Here is a 20,732-nt window from a genome sequence, read left to right as displayed (position 1 = left end):
GGAATCATACCAAGTATTGTGCTTTGAAAATACCCGTGTAAATAGCCATAAAGAGAGTTTCAAGCAATGCACCTCACCAACTAAAATGATACCACATCCGGTGTATATACAATATTAACACTATACACCCAAACAATATCAACACTAAACAACTTGGAGAGATGTTTCAATTAAAATGAGTATGTTAATAATTTTTTTTCTACAAGACCTAAGCTGGAATTCAGTTGCCTAAGCCCCACTCCCTAGATACATGTAAGGATAGTTGTGATGTAAGACGTAAGCACCAGTAATGGGCACAACAAACTGAGCAGACATATCTTGTACAGATACATCACTATCAAGCAAAATTTGGCCCTTCGGAGTTTTAGGAATGTACCCTAGAAAATATTACAGACAAATACTGGAATGATGGAACATTCCCAGTGTATTACAAGCAATACAAAAATACAAAAGTGTCACATTTCTGGAAAGCATATTTCAAAAATGTGGGGGGGGGGGGGAAATGCATATAACTTGGTTTAAACATCGAGAATCTCTATGATTTTAATCTTGTTTTAAAAAAACAATCAGAAGGGAAATTAAGTAATTTGCCATGAGTTGATTTTTTTTATCAACTCGACCCAGTCACAACTCACAAACAGGTTCAAATTTAACCTGAAAAACAAGGCTGTCCTAACTGGAAAAAAAAGGATTAATATCTAGACAGGTATCACACTGAAACTCAATATAGTTGTAGCATATCTCAAAATGGACGGGAAATATCTTAAGTAGTCTTTTTAAAGTCCAGTATTACCCCAGTTTTTCAACTCAATGAAATAAACTAGTTATCCAAGTGACGCTAGGTATAGGCAAGGAACAAAAGGCAATGCAAAGGTACCTCAGAATAGAAAGCAAGTTCTGTAACCAGATAGTTACAGAGATTTCAGCAACTTGATAACATTCACATCCTTTTTATATGTACTATCTTACAACTTTAAATTTGAGTATTTCATTAATAAACAAATTTTTTATCTCCAGTTGTTAACTTGTTTACAAATCATTTTCATAAAGCTGAACAAAAATCCAAACTTTGCCAGCCTCTCTTTTCTTTTATTTTGGCTAGGCAACTTTTTTTCCCCCTTGACTGGTATCTTTTTCTAAAATAAAGGCAAATAAGTAACTAAAATCCACTGCAGCTTTGTAGAACTTTTTTGGCAAGGACATACAGGCCAATGCTGTAATTTCAGTGTTTGCAATAGACCATTATCGTGCTTCCACCATTTCAGTCATGTTCCCTGTCTCCAATAACAGTACTGAATGATAATGTTTTTGTGTAAAAAGGAACCAGACTATCTTTCCTTCGTACCTCGCTTTGGTTAATACATTGATTTGAATGGGAAAAATCCAAATGCCCGCAACATGATAATGGTCTTTTGTATTGCTATTAAAAATTGGAAGAGGGTCATTTTTCAACATTCATAAAATATCATTAGAAACAAATTTTCTACAAGATATATGTAGTTAACTAAAAATTTGAACAAGAAAATTTCATATTTAAAAATTAATTGAGAATACACGTACATGAAAGCATTCCAAGTTTCAATTGCTTCATAAATCGATCATATAATCCCTTATGTAAATCAAATTCAACTAGATGACTTTTTTTAATGGTCATCCTCTCTTTTTCCCAATGAAATTTTCTTAATTTTCATTACTTTGCTGAAAACTTGCATCAAAATCAGCCAAGCAATTAAGACAGGTCATTTCAACATTCTTTCTCTCCAAAAATTAAATAAAAAACATAATCCACACAAAAAAATTCCTATACCCTAACCCTCATAGATCTTTTAAACAAACATGGAAAGTTTGAGGGATTTTGTAGGAATAAAAAGGGTATAGATCCTTCCCACTACCACTTCTTTTAACCCTAACCCTGCAGGGTATGTTTGCTAGAACCCTGCCAAACGTAGCAACATGCAACACTTGACTAAGTGACAAGCCTGCCCAGTGTAGCAAGATCCATCAGGGGAAAAGTCTCAAGGCCACACTGCCTCAGAGTCTGTGGTCACCACACGCAGCAGGATACAACTGTGCCATTGTTTAATGGGACTTAGCTCTCTTTGTTTCAGAATTGGCCATTCATGCACTTGTGTTGGCAGCTGAACGCATCAAAGTGCACCAGTTCTTTTCCACCTGATGCACTGTGCTGCGTCTGGCAGGGTTAGGGTTTTAAGGCCTGATCCCCCTTATAAGTTTCAACCAAAGAAATGTGCCGCAGGATTTAGGAGGATGCAGGATCTAACCTAACAAACATATCCTGGAGTTTAAGTTCCAGCAGCAGATTAAGGTTTTTGCGACAGAATGTCGTCTACAATTTTCCTCACTACATCAAACCTTTTGATCTGTTTCAATTTCTGGAGGACCACTTCCATCGTGGGAGGCACTGGCCTTGTGGCAAGTATTTCAAACACATCGTCAGCATCCTTGCATGACTTCACTTCGGTATAACGGTCAAGCCCCAATTCTTCACCCAGATCTTTGTAGCAAGTTGTCACTTTTGAGGCTTTGTCAGCAACTAACATTTGATTGACCTTTGTCCTGACTGGGTTGCTAAGGTCGTCCCACGACATGTCTAATTCAAGTAAAACACAAAACAAATTGGTTTAATAGAAAAAGCCTTGCAGGTTGTTCCTCAGGTACATGGCAAGGTGGACAATGTGTATTTCTAGGCACCACACACTGAGGCTTCAACAGTGTCATAAGTTTGCTTGCAATGTTGAATTTTCTTAAAGTTTAGTGTGACAAAAACTAGACAACATAAGTAATGTAAGGAACAGGTTTCAATTCATGGAACAATAGTTAATGCATAGACAGGATTTCAGTGCTTTTCGTCTCTAAACAAGATACTTACATTATGGATTTTGTCTCAATTTTTCAAGGACACTAAAAACACATATCACACCATGGAAATTCAGTAGAATAATGACATCTTGTTCATTTATTTTTGTACAGTGCTGTGTTTTAGTCAAGTCCATTACAAGTCCTTTCATAAGTCCAGTCACGAGTATCGGGATGAAAAATGAATGCTTTTGTTACAGTTCCCTTGGATACCTTCTGACTTGAATTGAAACTACAGGACTTGTGATACAGTGGGATTTGTGGAGAAGTGGGATTTGTGAAAAATATAAAAGTTTGTCAGCTTCGCTTGAATTCTTGTAACAGCTTCAGGGTTGACTGTTTAAAACATTCATAAATCAACTTGCAATTGGATCTTACCTCTTCCCAAACTGCAAGCTTTGTCAAACTTCTCAGCAAATGCCTTCTCCTTCTTCTTTGCATCATTCTTCAAACAAAATGAACAAAATAAACAAAACAATCGTTTGAATATTCTTGTCTGCACAAATATTGCTTTAACAATCAGCTGATCCTGTATGTTTCCACCTTTTCCAGGCAAATTTGAACTGTCCAATGAAGCCACTGCTGTCGAGACGTTGGCTGTAAAACTAGTTTACATCACAGGAGACAGGTTGCTGCAGCCTATGATCTCTTCAGTCAATAAATGACGTGTCTATTACAGAACTTTGCATATCTGGTTTATTAATGTGACATCAGTGTATTTTAAACCATGCCCACTGGCCATTAAGTACCATTGGAATGTTGGAACCGGAAGCTAATGCAACTTTGAGCATTTATCCAATGGGCGCTAGTAATCAGGCTTTAAAACGCGCGTGTATGACGTTTTTACTAACGCACCGGATATATTCAAAAGAGTAAACTCTAAAACCCACAAACAGGTCCATCACAGTCCATAATTAAGCTACAGTTCACGATTGATCGCGAGGGGAGCTCTCGGAATTGAACGGGAAATTTCACTTTTCATCCGACTGGTAAGCAAACTTTAGTACAGGTCTCCATTTTAATCATCGATCTCTCCTTGTACCTCAGGAGGCGTATCTAGTAATTTGGAGGCCGTTTTGAGGTAAATCTGATGTTTTTGTTGGCCAAAGTTGTTGTTTTTTGGTCAACGGCAGTCAGCAGAATAGTGTCGTGTGACGTTTTCTCATGGTTTCTGGAGAATCGCCACCAAAATAATCGAAAAATTATAGTCTTTGTTGTTCGATTATTAGCTTCATGAATGTCTGCTGCATTGTATGAGGTATGAATTATGGAATCTGGGTCGGGATTAGCTAGGATGATCCTTAGCATTATGTTTATGCATAACGCTAGGAAACTCACAATAACAAAACTGGCAATTTTTTCAGATACGAAAAGGTTTATAATATATTCAATATTGAAGTATTATACTAATACAGTATGAAGTACAGACCTATAATGCACCAAATGATGAAAAGATGAATAGTAAAATACTGACAACTCACGTTTTTCCAGATAATTTTAGGTCTGTTTTTGTCAACTCACACTGAAGCATACTCAAAATGACAGTTTCGAGTGTAAACACATGTCACAGGTCAATGCAAGGTACTTTGCATTAAGTAGCACGCATTGTTTACCAGCGCTAAGCAATGATTGGGTGCGCGTCCACCACCATTATTTTCAATGTTGAATATGTATACCAGACGACTGTTACACGATTATGAGTAGAGATAAGTATCACAACACATGGCAGGGGACCACATTAAATATATCAAAATATGACATGAAACAGTCAAATACAATCTGGATGCATTGCGGGGTTGGGAACACGATCCAAATATCTTGAAGTGACTGCATGGTGGCGATGTTTAAGCCAGGAAGAAAATGTGTATGCATGAGGCAATGAAAAGACAGTCGTATTTGTTGACATGGTAACAAAGGTGTGCTCAGTTTCTGCCAAAATATACGTAAGTAAGGAACATCTCTGGTTTTATTTATCATTTAAGTTAAAGTACTGGAAAAAGTTCAGCAACTATTATTATCCAGGTCTTTTAAGACAGTTCTCGCCGTTATGAGGAATATATTGCAAATGACATGGTTCTGAAAGAGATGTGCAATAGCTAGGTTGGGATAATATAGGGAAAATGGACCGTTTTTGTAATGCACTGGGGATGTACAGTCCGGGATTTCGAGATTCTTACGACCAAGTGATTGTAACATAGTTGTGACTCAGTGGTGGACAAATAAGAAGATGGAAAGCGGATGTCGTTTGGGAAAAAAAGATTCGCAGCCAAGTGCATGATGGGTATGATCTTGCTGCGCTATGTTGTTTCACATTCATGCCTTGCACGATCTTAACCCCTGGAATTGTCTTATTTAAATGTGTCAAATAGTGCGAGTGGCACATTTAAATTAGGACTGCAGTCGACGCTCAACACAGTCGGACATTGTCTGGAAAATGGACAAGGGAATTTTTATGTTTTCCATAAACTTACCGGAGTAACTGTAGAATAACCCGCCACGCGAAAATTACCCCCTAAAAATAAATGGCTACGCAGTGCAGAAATGTCCAAAGTACATCATGTACATCGGGAAGTGGATACGCAGATACAATATACAGTGCTGGAGGCTTTAAAGAGGGTGCTATTTCCCTGTAATAAGAAATGAGGCCAGCAGGTACTCCTAGAACTTAGCCCTGGTGGATTGCAATGAAGACTTCGTCCAACCTGGGCTATCCTAGAACTATGAGTATGAGGCTCCACGTAGTGGAGCCTCAAAGATTTAGAACCCCGCAAAATTGTTTTCAGCACAAAACACTAATTAAGTACAAAAACGTCCACCAAAATGCAGCAATTTCCCACAGAACCGCTGCACAGTTTGCCCCCAAACTCCGTACTACACCTCATGACATACTCACAAAATATGCGCAGAACAAACATCGCTGGATTTTGTCTTTTTTTTGCTAAAAATGATGAAAAATATGCCCTTTCCGCACTGAGCCAACCCGACACTTGAAACGTGCACGCATATGATCGAGCGATGATTTTTGGTTCGCTCGGCGCGCGCCGCGGGGGGGGGTACGGTACAAGCGAAATGATAGTATGCGCATGCGTACAAGTGCAAGTAGGCCCGGCCCGGTCCTCGCGGCCGGGCGAGCCGGGGCGCACCGGCCCGACGCGCCGGCCACCGGATCGGAGCGCCCTCTGTACATCGAGTATGCCCGCGCCGCGCCTGTGATCGGTCTTACCACAGATTTGTGAAACTTTTCCTGATCCACATGTATTCATTTCCATTAAGTCGAGCAGTCTCAACGGTCGAGTTGTCCCGAGACGAGTTGTCTCAACGGTCGACCTGTCTCAACGGTCGAGTTGTCTCAACGGTCGACTTGTCCCGAGTCGAGTTGTCTCAACGGTCGACTTGTCTGACATTCCGGGCAACGACCTGATGACGGGGTGGAGGAAGGAACACAAACAGGCGTGCGTGCACGCGTGTGGTTTGGTTGAGCACCAAGGGTGACTCCGTACTGCCGTATCCGCGTATCCGGATACGAGGTGGGATAGGTGAGTGGTGGGGTATTCTGCAATTGTGTCAACTTACCATTACTAAACTCCGTTTTCGCACAAATAGTACGATAAACTTCAAATTCAATTAACTTCTAATTCTCGTCACCGGTCCGCCGCCGACAAACCCGAAAATGTCCGGTAGCCTGGTTACCGGTAGTCTGCAACTCTTAATCTTCATTATAGTACGCGCACTTGAGGGTAATGGAAACTAGACGACATGCTGCCCACGTGATTTAGCGCCCTCTAGCTCTCTGTGGATCAAAATTGGCGGTGAAACTTGAAACGGAATGGGCGACTGAGTGATAAAAAAGGACCAAAAAACTTCAAACTGTATTTACTAATTGTTCCATTATTACTGCAGAGATTGGACCAAAGTAAACAGATCAACTTTGGAGTTTTGAAAACTTCAGGGAAATTTCATTTTCTACATCCTGCCAACCAAAAGGTCCGAATAATTTCAAGAAACTGGTACCGGTACTCAAAACACCCGTCCCACTTGCAAGGACCCCCCCCCCCCCGAAAAAAATCCAACCAAACAAACAGACAACCCAACAAACAAACAATGTGCAATCATCACAAGGATATAATATTTACAGCGATATGGAATATTTTATTGCTTCACAAACCATTGCTTATGGTCACCAATCAACATTAAATTGAAAAATGAGCATGGCATTCTCGAGGACCTCGGTCTGTTGATCAAACTGTAATTAATTAAAGATAAGATGGCCTGCTTGAAAACCTTTGGCTTGCTCAGCTGAATGAGCCGAAAATATTTGATTTTTGTTAAAAACCTTATAAGCACTCTCAAAGCAGAATAACCTGCAGATTAATCACTCAAAATCAAATACATTTTTGGTAGTATCGCTAAAATACCATCAATAGATTTGTTCGTTGATTCACTACACTTCAATTGATTTTTATGTGGGTTGATTTACAATTTTTTTTTTTTTTTTAATTGTCTTAGATCAATAAAGTACTTTGTTTTGAGCATATCAAAAAAAGAGGTTTTTGTTTTTTTGGTCCTTACTTATTCAACCATTTCGCGTTTCAATCCTCCTGAAACAGTGTGAAGTTATTATTTTTTTTGCTCTCCCATCTATACATATGTATTTTCTTTGAAGTGATCTGATGAACTATTTTTCCAGGTTACACATACAACAGGTGTTTTATTTTGAAAAAAAAAATATAAGAAGGGTTCAAATACAAAAGAAGTTATATATATATCAGCTTGGGTAATTTGTATTCATTTTTAACACACACAGAGTATTAGGCCCCCCCAAAAATAGTTCTGCTTCTGGTTTCCCTACCACCCTATTCTGACAGCCCCTACCCTAATTTTTCTATTGGAAAAATGAGGAAAAGAACACCCGAAACCATCAATTTATACCTTTTACCCTTGACTACACGCAGACGCTTCCATATGGTTGTACACAAAAGAAATTGCCCCCCCCCCAAAAAAATTCCCTACCTACCTGCCCCTATTTTCGAATGCCACGTAATCGGAAGCAGAACTATTTTTTTTTTGGCCTTAGGTTTATTTACACCATGAATAAAAATAGAATTCAACGACTCCAAAAAATAGACCTATAAAAGCCAAGACTTATTGCATAACACTTTTGCATCTGAACCCTGTACATTGTATGTACAATATTTCAAGCTTATTTATGTCAATACTGCAGATCAAAGGAGTGTCATCTACCTTGTTCAGTTTGAGGTCAAGCGAAACGATTGGGCCTTGACCTGCACCGTTACAAGGCATCTCTCCATATTGCTGTCCATGTATTAACAATAACAGCTTTAATATTTTTATCTGCCAGTATCCAATATATACATATCAACCTCGTTATCATTTACATTTTCATTTCATAAACTAAATTACTTTTGTGACCTGGCATGGTCATTGATTTTGTACACACACAGAATGGCAGTTTTGAACAATGCTCATGAATCCATTTGAAGCACTTACCAAATCGGCAGAAAGGTAATGTAATGAATCCACATGCCAAATTAATGGAGTAGAACGATTATTAAAAATGCCCTGTGCATAATTGCACATAGGAGCACATCCAACAATAAACTGTTTTAAAGCAAATACTTAATTGCAATTTTCTACGTACTTCTAACTACAGCTCATGGCATTAACATGGGAATCATACCAAGTATTGTGCTTTGAAAATACCCGTGTAAATAGCCATAAAGAGAGTTTCAAGCAATGCACCTCACCAACTATAATGATACCACATCCGGTGTATATACAATATTAACACTATACAACCTAACAATATCAACACTAAACAACTTGGAGAGATGTTTCAATTGAAATGAGTATGTTAATACATTTTTTTCTACAAGACCTAAGCTGGAATCCAGTTGCCTAAGCCCCACTCCCTAGATACATGTAAGGATAGTTGTGATGCAAGACGTAAGCACCAGTAATGGGCACAACAAACTGAGCAGACATATCTTGTACAGATACCTCACTGTCAAGCAAAATTTGGCCCTTCGAAGTTTTAGGAATGTACCCTAGAAAATATTACAGACAAATACTGGAATGATGGAACATTCCCAGTGTATTACAAGCAATACAAAAATACAAAAGTGTCACATTTCTGGAAAGCATATTTCAAAGACGTGGGGGGAAAAATGCATATAACTTGGTTTAAACATCGAGAATCTCTATGGTTTTAATCTTGTTTAAAAAAACGATCAGAAGGGAAATTAAGTAATTTGCCATGAGTTGATTTTTTTTTATCAACTCGACCCAGTCACAACTCACAAACAGGTTCAAATTTAATCTGAAAAACAAGGCTGTCCTAACTGGAAAAAAAATGATTAATATCTAGCCAGGTATCACACTGAAACTCAATATAGTTGTAGCACATCTCAAAATGGACGGGAAATATCTTAAGTAGTCTTTTTAAAGTCAAGTATTACCCCAGTTTTTCAACTAAATGAAATAAACTATCTAAGTGATACTAAGTATAGGCAAAGAACAAAAGGCAATGCAAAGGCACCTCACTGAGAATTCAGAAAGCAAGTTCTGTAACCAGATAGTTACAGAGATTTCAGCAACTTGATAACATTCACATCCTTTTTATACGTACTATCTTACAACTTTAAATTTGAGTATTTCAGTAATGACACATTTTTTATCTCCAGCTGTTAACTTATTTACAAATCATTTTCATAAAGCTGCACAAAAATCCAAACTTTGCCAGCCTCTCTTTTCTTTTATTTTGGCTAGGCAACTTTTTTCCCCCTTGACTGGTATCTTTTTCTAAAATAAAGGCAAATAAGTAACTAAAATCCACTGCAGCTTTGTAGAACTTTTTTTGGCAAGGACATACAGGCCAATGCTGTAATTTCAGTGTTTGCAATAGACCATTATCGTGCTTCAACCATTTCAGTCATGTTCCCTGTCTCCAATAACAGTACTGAATGATACTGTTTTTGTGTAAAAAGGAACCAGACTATTTTTCCTTCATATCTCGCTTTGGTTACATTGATTTGAATGGGAAAAATCCAAATGCCCGCAACATGATAATGGTCTATTGTATTGCTATTAAAAATTGGAAGCGGGTCATTTTTCAACATTCATACAATGTCATTAGAAACAAATTTTCTACAAGATACATGTAGTTAACTAAAAATTTGAACAAGAACAATTTAATATTTAAAACTGATTACTATTTTAGTGAAGAAACTCTCAATCATTAACTGAGAATACATGTAGGCAATGGCAGCATGTACATGAAAGCATTCCAAGTTTCAATTGCTTCATAAATCGATCATATAATCCCTTATGTAAATCAAACTCAACTAGATGACTTTTTTTTATGGTCATCCTCTCTTTTTCCCAATGAAATTTTCTTAATTTTCATTACTTTGCTGAAAACTTGCATCAAAATCAGCCAAGCAATTAAGACAAGTCATTTCAACATTCTTTCTCTCCAAATATTACATAAAAAAACATAATCCACAAAAAAATTGTCCTTTACCCTAACCCTCAATGATCTTTTAAACAAACATGGAAAGTTTGAGGGATTTTGTAGGAATAAAAAGGGTATAGATCCTTCCCACTACCACTTCCTTTTAAGGCCTGATTCCCCTTTGCGACAGAATGTCGTCTATAATTTTCCTTGCTACATCAAACCTTTTGATCTCTTTCAATTTCTGGAGCACCTCTTCCATCGTAGGAGGCACTTCCTTTGTGGCCAGTGCTTCAAACACATCCTCAGCATCCTTGCATGACTTCAGTTCGTCATTACGATTAAGCCCCAATTCTTCACCCAGATCTTTGTAGCAAGTTGTCACTTTTGAGGCTTTGTCAGCAACTAACAACATCCGATTGACCTTTGTCCTGACCGGGTTGCTAAGGTCGTCCCATGACATGTCTAATTCAAGTAAAACACAAAACAAATTGGTTAAATAGAAAAAGCCTTGCAAGTTGTCCCTCAGGTACATGGCAAGGTGGACAATGTGTGAAGTTTCAATTCATGGAACAATAGTAAATGCATAGACAGGATTTCAGTGCTTTTCGTCTCTAAACACGATACGTACATTATGGATTTTGTCTCAATTTTTCAAGGACACTAATAAACATATCACACCATGGAAATTCAGTAGAATAATGACATCTTGTTCATTTATTTTTTTACAGTGCTGTGTTTTAGTCAAGTCCATTACAAGTCCTTTCATAAGTCCAGTCACGAGTATCGGGATGAAAAATGAATGCTTTTGTTACAGTTCCCTTGGATACCTTCTGACTTGAATTGAGACTACAGGACTTGTGATACAGTGGGATTTGTGGAGAAGTGGGATTTGTGAAAAATGTAAAAGTTTGTCAGCTTCATTTGAATTTTTGTAACCGCTTCGGGTTGACTGTTTAAAACCTTCAAAAATCAACTTGCAATTGGATCTTACCTCTTCCCAAACTGCAAGCTTTGTCAAATTTCTCAGCAAATGCCTTCTCCTTCTTCTTTGCATCATTCTTCAAACAAAATGAACAAAATAAACAAAACAATCGTTTGAATATTCTTGTCTGCACAATATTGCTTTAATAATCTACTGATCCTGTATGTTTCCACCTTTTCCAGGCAAATTTGAACTGTCCAATGAAGCCACTGCTCTCGAGACGTTGGCTGTAAAACTTGTTTACATCACAGGAGACAGGTTGCTGCAGCCTGTGATCTCTTCAGTCAATAAATGACGTGTCTATTACAGAACTTTGCATATCTGGTTTATTAATGTGACATCAGTTTATTTTAAACCATGCCCACTGGCCATTAAGTACCATTGGAATGTTGGAACCGGAAGCTAATGCAACTTTGAGCATTTATCCAATGGGCGCTAGTTATCAGGCTTTAAGGCGCGCGTGTATGACGTTTTTACTAACGAACCGGATATATACAAATGAGTAAACTCTAAAACCCACAAACAGGTCCATCACAGTCCATAATTAAAGCTATAGTCCATCATTTGCAGCCATCCGAAAAGTAACTGACGTAATTATTGTTTTGAAAGATAGCAAGGGAACTAAACTCCCTGTGAAATTATTCCTTCTGGGAAGCTGTCATTTTGAAGTTATCAATGAAAGAAGGCATTTCCAACGGTGATTCTTAAGAAGCACCGTAGGAAAATTTAAATTAGTAGTTCGTTTTGTTATTCAGCGCAGCGCAGCGCGCACAAGTATTGGAAGGACGCACACGCGCGTGCGGTTGTTATAATTCGTCGGATCAGTGCGCTACGTTGCGTATGGCTGCAATTCAAAACAATTCAAAACATAATTCAGTAACTTTTGATTTGAAATTGAGATCTTAGAATGCTGTTTTTCTCGATATGTACAGCTGAAGCTTAGCTGAACTGCATCAGGTTAGCCTGTTCAGTATCCTTCATTAGATTTTGAACCCTTTTGTTGCTTCAAACGAACAAAATGCACAAATTACAAATGATGGACTATAGCTTTAAGCTTCAGTTTATTCTAATTTATAATTAAGCTTTTATTGATTCTACACACCTTAAAAGACTGCACATACATAAGACGACAGTGAAAGATTGTAAACTTGAATATCAACAGACAATCCAACCAAATACCTCATATTGTCTAAACTGAAAGATGGTATCTGTCGCATCCGAATACAATATAATTTAATTTTAGTTGCTGGATAGGATTGCTTATCCTAAGATAGCAGGCAGTGGGTACATTAAAGGGGAGTAGGGTTGGGGTTACAGTGTTTGCTTGAAATATTGGGGGGATATTTAAAGAAATTCCACAATCAAACAAACTGTATCAAGAAACGAGAGAAAACAACACTGTAAAATATTCGATCAATTTCTTATGTAAAAAAAAAGGTGAAATATAGTCAGACATAACAGAAACACACATGTACGTGTAATACGGAAAAGATATGTGTACACCCACCTTAATGCATTTATCCCGTACTTTGGAAGGCAGTGCCAGTATTACAGGCCTACCGGTATTTCTCTGTTTTTCAATTATTTTTTGGCTTTCCTTCTCATCTGCTGGTTGAGAAATACTGCGTCGAAATGACGGGCCAGTTTTCACCGTTGATGAAATCTTGTCCATTCTCTGCTGTAACTTTTTACTGTCTTGTCTGGCGAAGGGGGGTCTGTTTGGCACACTGGGTTAAATACAAAACAGATCCAAAGAACGATGAGTAACACTGCCGAAAAAAAAAAAACCATTTTGGGATATAGAGTATTTATCACGTACTGGTTTAAATATCTGGAAATGCAACACCCACCCCTGGTGGTATGTAAATATAAAGTTACCAGGACAATAAAATATTTTTGGGTAACCAATGCACCGTCCTAGTTAATTTTCAATGATAACTTGCTCAGATGTATTGGACATTTTAACTTTGAATTCTCTAGACCAACGACAGTGTTGCTGTATCACAGTATTGTGGGTAGGCCCTTAGTGATACCCAGCACCAATTATTCACAGCGGGTCAATGTTATTATTTATGGTTATTTTTGAGTTGGAGTATGCATTCAGTAAGAGGGATTTGATTTGTAAATGCCAAACTGTCAGTCGCGTGCTTGTTTTTGGTAAACGATTTTGAACATTTCCTATTTCTTTGCTTACAATTCTAATGCTTTGCCCTAACGCAGTTCAGTCCAGTGGGCACGTGTGGTCTAGCAGCAGAACACAGGCCTCATGATCTTGAGATTGTGGGTTTGAGCCCCACCGTGGCCATGCGTGTTGTGCCCTTGAGTAAGGCGCTTCACCTCTATTAGTCTGATCAACCCAGGTGTTAAATGGGTACCGGCATTGTAAAAAGCGGATGGGTACAAAGTCTATGGAGAGTCAAGAAAATTTTCTAATTATTTCCTAACAATATTGGAAATGTTTACCAGTCCCAGATTCATGTCTTAGTTATCATCATTTTTGCAATGACTGACCTTCATTGAGACAATAATGCTGGGAAGGTAACAGACTCGCTGTGGAGGAGGTGTGGTGATCCCCCCACAGCAGCATTTCATGGACTCAAGTCTGGCCCAATCGCTTCAAAAGGTTCGTCCCCCTTTACTCTGGATATTTTCTTAATTAAAAAATCTTCTCAACTTACGCACCTCAGGCTTTCCTCTTCTATGGTAGTCATGATGCGAGGAGAGACATTTCCATCCGTAGAATCACTCTCAATGACTGTACCCTGCACGGCATCTCCATTCTCACCAGCGTCCTGTGCATTATCGGTGCTCTCCCTGTGTACCACTGCAGAAGTCATTGCATTCTCCTCAGGACCTGGTGGTGTAACCCCGTTGGCAAGGTTCTTCACGAGGGGACTTGGATCATCACCGCCAGCCAGTGCTCGTTGTTTTGGAGCAGAATACTGCACAACCCCATTGGCAATGTCAAGTACTTCTGGAGTGGGTGCCTCATTTGCCAGACGGGGTTCACCATTGCCTGTGGTATCTGCAGCGATGTCTCCTCCACCATGTGCTAGTGTTTGTTTCTCCTCCGGAGTTCCAGTCTCAGTTATGTTGGATACTCCTAGATTGCCAAAAGGAAACTCCAGGTGACAAGTGACAGATTACAGCCACTGTTGAAGTCTACACAAGCCTATATGCCACTATATAATATGTTGTCTAACTGTAGTTTAACTGGTATGTTTATCACTCATGAGTGCAAATGAAAAAAAAAAAGTCTCTTACAGCAAACTGGGGGAGTGTGGTTCAAGTCCTTGGGCATGCCACTTTATCCCACTTACCTCTCTCCACCCAGGAGTATAAATGGGTACCAGCATTAGCTGGGGAGTAACCTGCGATGGACTAGCATCCTGCCCAGGGGGAATAGAAATATTCTCAGTCGTTTCATGCCACTGAAACCGGAGACAATAGCTGGCCTGATGAGCCTCTGCAGGCCTTCTCAAATTCTAAACAATTCTCTGAGTGAACATCAAGACTTCAAAATGGACAACTCTTACCTGGTGGCTTTTGGCGCTGTTCACATTTTTTTCTATACAAGAATACTGCCAGCGATATCACACACAAGAGCAAGGCACAGGCAACTACTATTGCCGCAATCCCTCCAGCCGATAAAGATAAAATTCCTGTAAAAAAGAGAAAAATCACAACATGATATAAACCGTGTTCCAAAAGGAATTCAGCAAATTTTAATAGAACTTAACGACAAGTGCCTTTCACTACATTCCAAAGGCAGTCAGTGGATTGCAGGATTACTGTTTTACATGGCATGCAAAAACATATCTGTATTTTCACTGGCAGGTTGGGAAATAAAATGTCTCTTTTAAAAAAAAAAAACTCAGATGCTGGTTGAGTTTTCAATTTCTAAGATTTGAACTGTACTTTGGGAGACTTTTGGTGGCAGCAAACACACCGGTCCTTTTCTATTGTTGACGTCATTTGAAACATTCGCACATAAAACATGATGTAAACAACTGAAAAGGACTGATGTGTTTGCTGCTACCATGTGGCGCCTCAAATGTCTCCTATTGTTTACACTTTGATTACCTTGTGATTTTTGTGGCTGAAGACTTGCTAGACCCTAACACTAATCCCCTAAGCCCCTTTTTGCTAGGAACCATCCTTTATCCTCCAAAATCCTCCCAAATGTTTGCACTTATGTTCAAATGAAGGATACCCACTGCCTCGTAGCTAGTCCTTCAAAATCATGTACTGCCCTGACTCTTCTTCAAACACTTTCAGCCTCAATCTTTCAAAATCAATCGATACCGAATGTCCACGTGCCCTCAAACCGCCACAATCTTCCAAATTTGTAAGTTGCATTCATCCTCAATTCTCCAATATCCTCCAAAACCACCTGGAGGACTATGGAGGATTGAGGATAGGAAGAACACAGGACTTACCAGGTTCAACAGTGGTACTGTTTAGTGATGTAGTCCCGGAATCCGCAATAGTAGTGTCTACATGTACGTCTGTCACCAGGTCTGTTACATGTGGTGTACTATTTCCATCTTCACTAAATGTGGAGGAAGGCTGTGTCGGTGTGGGTGGGGAGGTTTCTGTGATGGGTTGTGGGGTGGTAGGACATTCCGCGGGCTTTTCGGCATCGCTCAGGTCTTCACATCGACTGCACAGCTGTTTGGAACCAGGATGGCGGCCATACCTGTATATCATTAAGAATGGAAGACAGAAACAGCAAATAAATTTACCGTCAAGCTTCTTTTCTGGATGCTATTGGATTGGGGCTGCAGATTCCCATATTATGTGCTTTTTGTTTGTTGCCGTCTCTAAAATATTTTCTGTCGTTGCATCATTAGCGTTTTTCAAGGAAACGGACATTTTTGTTCCCCTGATGAACTTGAAAAAGGTTTATGACTTTTCCTGGTTTGGCTTTGCCATGCCATGCCATTGCCACACAGGTTAGGCACCAACAGTGAGATCATATCTCAAGAAAGCACTGTGCCTATAAATTCAGTCAACAGACGAAAGCAGACGAGTTGTAGGCACAGCTGGCTTAACAATCACCTACAGTGAATGCATAGCTGTATCAAGTTACATAAACAGTCTCAGCCAGTCAATCCTGCTTTATGTAGGCTGGGAGCTCTTAACTGTTGAAAACAGTCACTTGATTGATTTTGACTGCAAGGACAACTTGGCACATAATGTATGTTTGCATAGGAGGGATAAGCTCCGCACGTCCCCGACTGGAGACAATGAATTGAAGTCTGCTTGAATCAATTATTTAGTGACCTGATGACGATGTTTGTGCTTGAAACAGATAGTTCTGTGTTGGTGCCAGCAAATGTATACGTCTTAGGAGCTGTGTTAAGCAAAGATGTTCTAAAAAGCAAACAAAATCTAAATACAATTTGTCCCTGGACTGCTGAGATTAGGCGAACCATACCCAGATTTGCAGGCACCACAAATAGCGTTGTGGGTCTTGTTGCAGTTGGCAATCACTACGGCGTTGTCATCACACAGTTGGCAGGGCTTGCATGGGCCTGTGGCTGATTCTTCATCCTGGAAGGTTATACCTTCCAGGCAGATCACACATGCTGCCCTCTCTCCCAGTCCGTACCCACATTGCCCCTGTAACAAACAAAGGAACAAGTAGGTAACCCTAAAATGGCCAGGACTGTCTTTGTCAATTTTGTTTCTGTTTGAAAAAGTGTTAGTATTGCATGTATAGGAAAAAGCAATCATTCATGGTCAAAAGTGTGGAACATTAATCATCATAACTGCACAACTCCTAGTCTGATTGAGCTAATACTTTCCAAATTTACTTAGCATGATAGTCTCTACTAGCACAACAGATTTCATAGAAATCGGTCCTTGCATTTTCGATAATCAAATGGGGGTCCGCATATTGCAACAGTTGATTGTGTAATCACAGCTGTGATTGGTCAAAACATCCTGGGGAGGAGCTTAGTTGGCTAGTCAATAGAAACGAGAAGTCCATTGGCGTGATACTCACGTGATCTGACCCATACCCTAGAGGGCACTTGATGCACGTGTTGCACCTTTCTCCATCCCAGTATGCGTCAGGTTCTTGGCAATCCGGTGGATAGGAATTACTTGCTTGCCCTGCCAGCTGGGTCGGCCGCCCATCAACCACAGCCTGGGCGACAAAAAAAAAGAGGAAAAAAAGGAAGAACTCGGGTCTTTGTGGAATTAAAAAAGGTTTGACATTTGTGTGTGTGATGAATTACGAGCAAAGAGGCACAATCCTTTTCCGAACGTTTCTCATTATTGGATAGGTTTTGTTCAAATTACATCAGCGAAGGAGAAAAATCTCTCCTAATATAAAACACTTCCTAACATAAAATTTCATCATATACTTTTAAAATTTACATCTCCTGTACTGAGACAAAATTCCATTACAGATGAAAATATCGGTATGTCGTATACAATACACTGTAAGGCAAAGTCTCCATCCTTACCAGCAGGCCTACTGCTACTATTACACATCTCTCGGCCACAGAGCTCATCTTCAAGGCAACAATCTTTCCTGTGGGTCAACAGCGTGAACAGACAAAAGAAGAAATAGTTGTTTTTAAAAGTCAGTATGGATTTATGACCTTCACTTTTTGTTCTCACTCTCTGTGTGTACATTTCATTAATTAATTAAGGCGATGCCCTTTATTTAAAAAAAAATACAAAATACAACTCTTTTTTTTTCGTGCTCCATTTTTACACATGTACACAGAACCAAACACTCCCATGGAAATAAAGTAAAATTTACAAAAACTCTTTTACTCTTTTTTTGTTGTGATTTTTTGACTGATTGTTCGACTGATTTTTTGTGATTTTGAGGCATTTTAAAGAAGTGACTTGAGTCGAGTCATTAGGTCAAAAAGGTCCAGTCGAGCCAGGTCACAGTGTGTAGTCGATGCGAGTCGAGTGCATCAAATATTTGGCTTGAGTGGAGACAAATATTTAGTTTGAGTCAATTGGAGTCAGGAATATTTGAACTCTATATCACAAATAAAGACAAGAGAAACAGTCATAACAGTTTACAAGAGGAGAAACTTCAGTCTTATCTGGTAGGGCTTCGGGTCTAGCATTTTTTTGCTGATCGCTGACAACATCAAAACCAAATTGTATTCTATACAAAACTGTTTCTGATCAATTATTGAAAAGTGGGTATGTATCTATTTAATTTTTAATTTTTAATTTTTAATTAAATGGAGGGCATAAATTTAGCCTGCATTTAAATCCACGAGCTTAATTAGAATTCTGCCCCTCCCCCCAAGATCTCGGCCATAGAGTGACCAAAAATGTGGAAACTCGATACATGCATAGAGTAACTCATCATGAACATACCCAAGAAATTTCATGACTATAGGTCAAAGGGTTTGGGAATTATGGCTAATTAATTATTCCTATGTACGAATGGCAATTCTGCTCTGTGTACACGACGTATATGAAAAAAATTCAGTTTTCACAGTGCAAAGCGCTGGGAAATTTGTATGTTTTTGATATCAAAAGATGCACAAGGCTCGAGGCTAAAAAGTCATAACAGCTTTGATCGCGAAAAAGATTTTTTTTAAAGGCTATTGCGGAAAAATTTGAGGGGGGGGGGGGCGGATTCCATCCCCCAGAGAGAAGCCTTCTAATTCTAGAACTAGCTAGAGCCTAGTCCTAGAGGGAGGAAAGGGAGTCCACCTGGGCTAGCTAGACCCTAAACTAGAAGTTAGAACTTCTTTTTTGACATTTTGGATTTGGTCTGTCGCATAGTAGTAGTACGACAGACCAATAAAACAGATAAATATGGATGAGCTGGTCAAAAAGCTCATTACAAAATCTAATCACCACCGCCACACTGAACTATGCGTTTAAAACCATCACACAAGAAGGGACACTGCACACATAGACTAGTCATGACTAGTATAAATGACACACGTGGTGTTGTTTTTTATTCCCGCATACATTTATGAACTAGGCCTAGGCCTTCTCGTGGTTTGTTTGGGAATAAAAACATGACATCAAATACACAACCCACACATATATTGTGTAACAATTCAAAGTTATAAAAAAGGAAAAATGACTCACTTTCGCACCTTCCTTCAGCAGCGGCGCACACAGAGAAAAAAGAAGCTTCTAGATTTTATTTCTGTCATGTCATTATACATGTTGTCATACTTATTGCGCAATACTACTACTTACTACTTCCAACGTTCGCGAACTTCCAACGTGGAAGCATAGATATAGAATAAAAAGACGTGGAAGTGCAATTTTGTAGCCTTGACCAAGGCTATCAGTTTGCCTATACGAGCTCGTTCCCGCTACCGCACACCGCGCGCGCCGCGCCGCGACACATCACAAGTTGTACTATACCGTTAGCCCCAACGACCCTTGCGTGTGCTTTGTGTGCATGCACTTACGCCCCCCACACACTTCCGCGAACAGCCGTACAGTAAGTCGAGGCGAACCACTGATGCCAACCTCGTGCCCCGTGGGTACGATCTTGCAGCGCCATGTTGTTTCCCATCATGCGTTGCGCGATCGTAACCCCTGGAATTGTGTAATTTAAATATACCAAAATACGGTATATTATAATTAGGGCTGCAGTTTATCCGTTTTACGTGCCGACGCCATCTTTAAAATGTTAAAAGTTGTGATTTTGAAGAATCAATCCTTTCAAACACAACATTTGGACGTTGTGTTAATTAGCAAAGATTTGTATTAAATGTACGTACCCCTTTCGTGCCTTTACAACCACAGATACAGGGGTTTTTTTTAGCGAAAAACGCGGCTGACATAATCCATATCGTACAGGCATCGCGACTTTTGTATCATAATTTTTTTTTCGTACGTGACGTTACGTGCAAAACTAAGCACGCGAGCGCGAGCGCATTATGTACGGAAGCTTGAATTGCCTTCCGAGATACCGCGTTACCGCGATAATTTATCACAGAAATCAGGAAATCAAAGATAATTCCTTCCGCGATACCGCGTTACCGCGATAATTTATCACAAAAATCCAGAAATCAAAGATAAATCATTCAACGATGCCGCGTTACTGCGATAATTTATCACAGAAATCCAGAAATCAAAGATACCTATTCCGCGATACCGCGTTACCGCGATAATTTATCACAGAAATCCTGAATTCAGAGATAATTCCTTCCGCGATACCGCGTTACTGTGATAATTTATCACAGAAATCCAGAAATCAGAGATAATTCCTTCCGCGATACCGCGTTACTGTGATAATTTATCACAGAAATCCGGAATTCAAAGATAATTCCTTCCTTGATACCGCGTTACCGCGATAATCATCACAGAAATCCGGAATTCAAAGACAAATCGGTAACGAGGAAGGAATTATCTTTGAATTCCGGATTTCTGTGCTAAATTATC

The 20,732-nt window shown here is 39.3% G+C and overlaps 1 protein-coding gene across 2 annotated transcripts; it reads right to left on the bottom strand.

Moving 5' to 3' along the window:
• Positions 1-1,956: 1,956 nt before the first annotated feature.
• On the bottom strand, positions 1,957-19,583 carry LOC119728997. Of its 2 annotated transcripts, none has more exons than XM_038201477.1 (10): positions 19,422-19,583; positions 17,810-17,877; positions 17,344-17,487; positions 16,774-16,958; positions 15,773-16,032; positions 14,870-14,995; positions 14,016-14,436; positions 12,841-13,060; positions 11,343-11,409; positions 1,957-2,611 (listed from the first exon to the last, which is right to left on the bottom strand). In XM_038201477.1, the coding sequence occupies exons 2-10, from the start codon at positions 17,855-17,857 to the stop codon at positions 2,322-2,324; spliced, it is 1,761 nt and encodes a 586-aa protein (XP_038057405.1). In that variant the 5' UTR covers positions 17,858-17,877; positions 19,422-19,583; the 3' UTR covers positions 1,957-2,321. The 2 variants fall into 2 exon arrangements, with proteins under 2 accessions (XP_038057405.1, XP_038057404.1); XM_038201476.1 differs by lacking the exon at positions 1,957-2,611 and adding an exon at positions 7,001-10,813 and having other exon boundaries at positions 19,422-19,579.
• Positions 19,584-20,732: the final 1,149 nt, after the last annotated feature.

Source organism: Patiria miniata, unplaced genomic scaffold (genome assembly GCF_015706575.1).
Source record: "Patiria miniata isolate m_02_andy unplaced genomic scaffold, ASM1570657v1 HiC_scaffold_20, whole genome shotgun sequence".
Taxonomy (NCBI): Eukaryota; Metazoa; Echinodermata; class Asteroidea; order Valvatida; family Asterinidae; genus Patiria; species Patiria miniata.
Note: the sequence above shows the minus strand (reverse complement) of the source record. Positions and strands in the feature narration are given on the sequence as shown.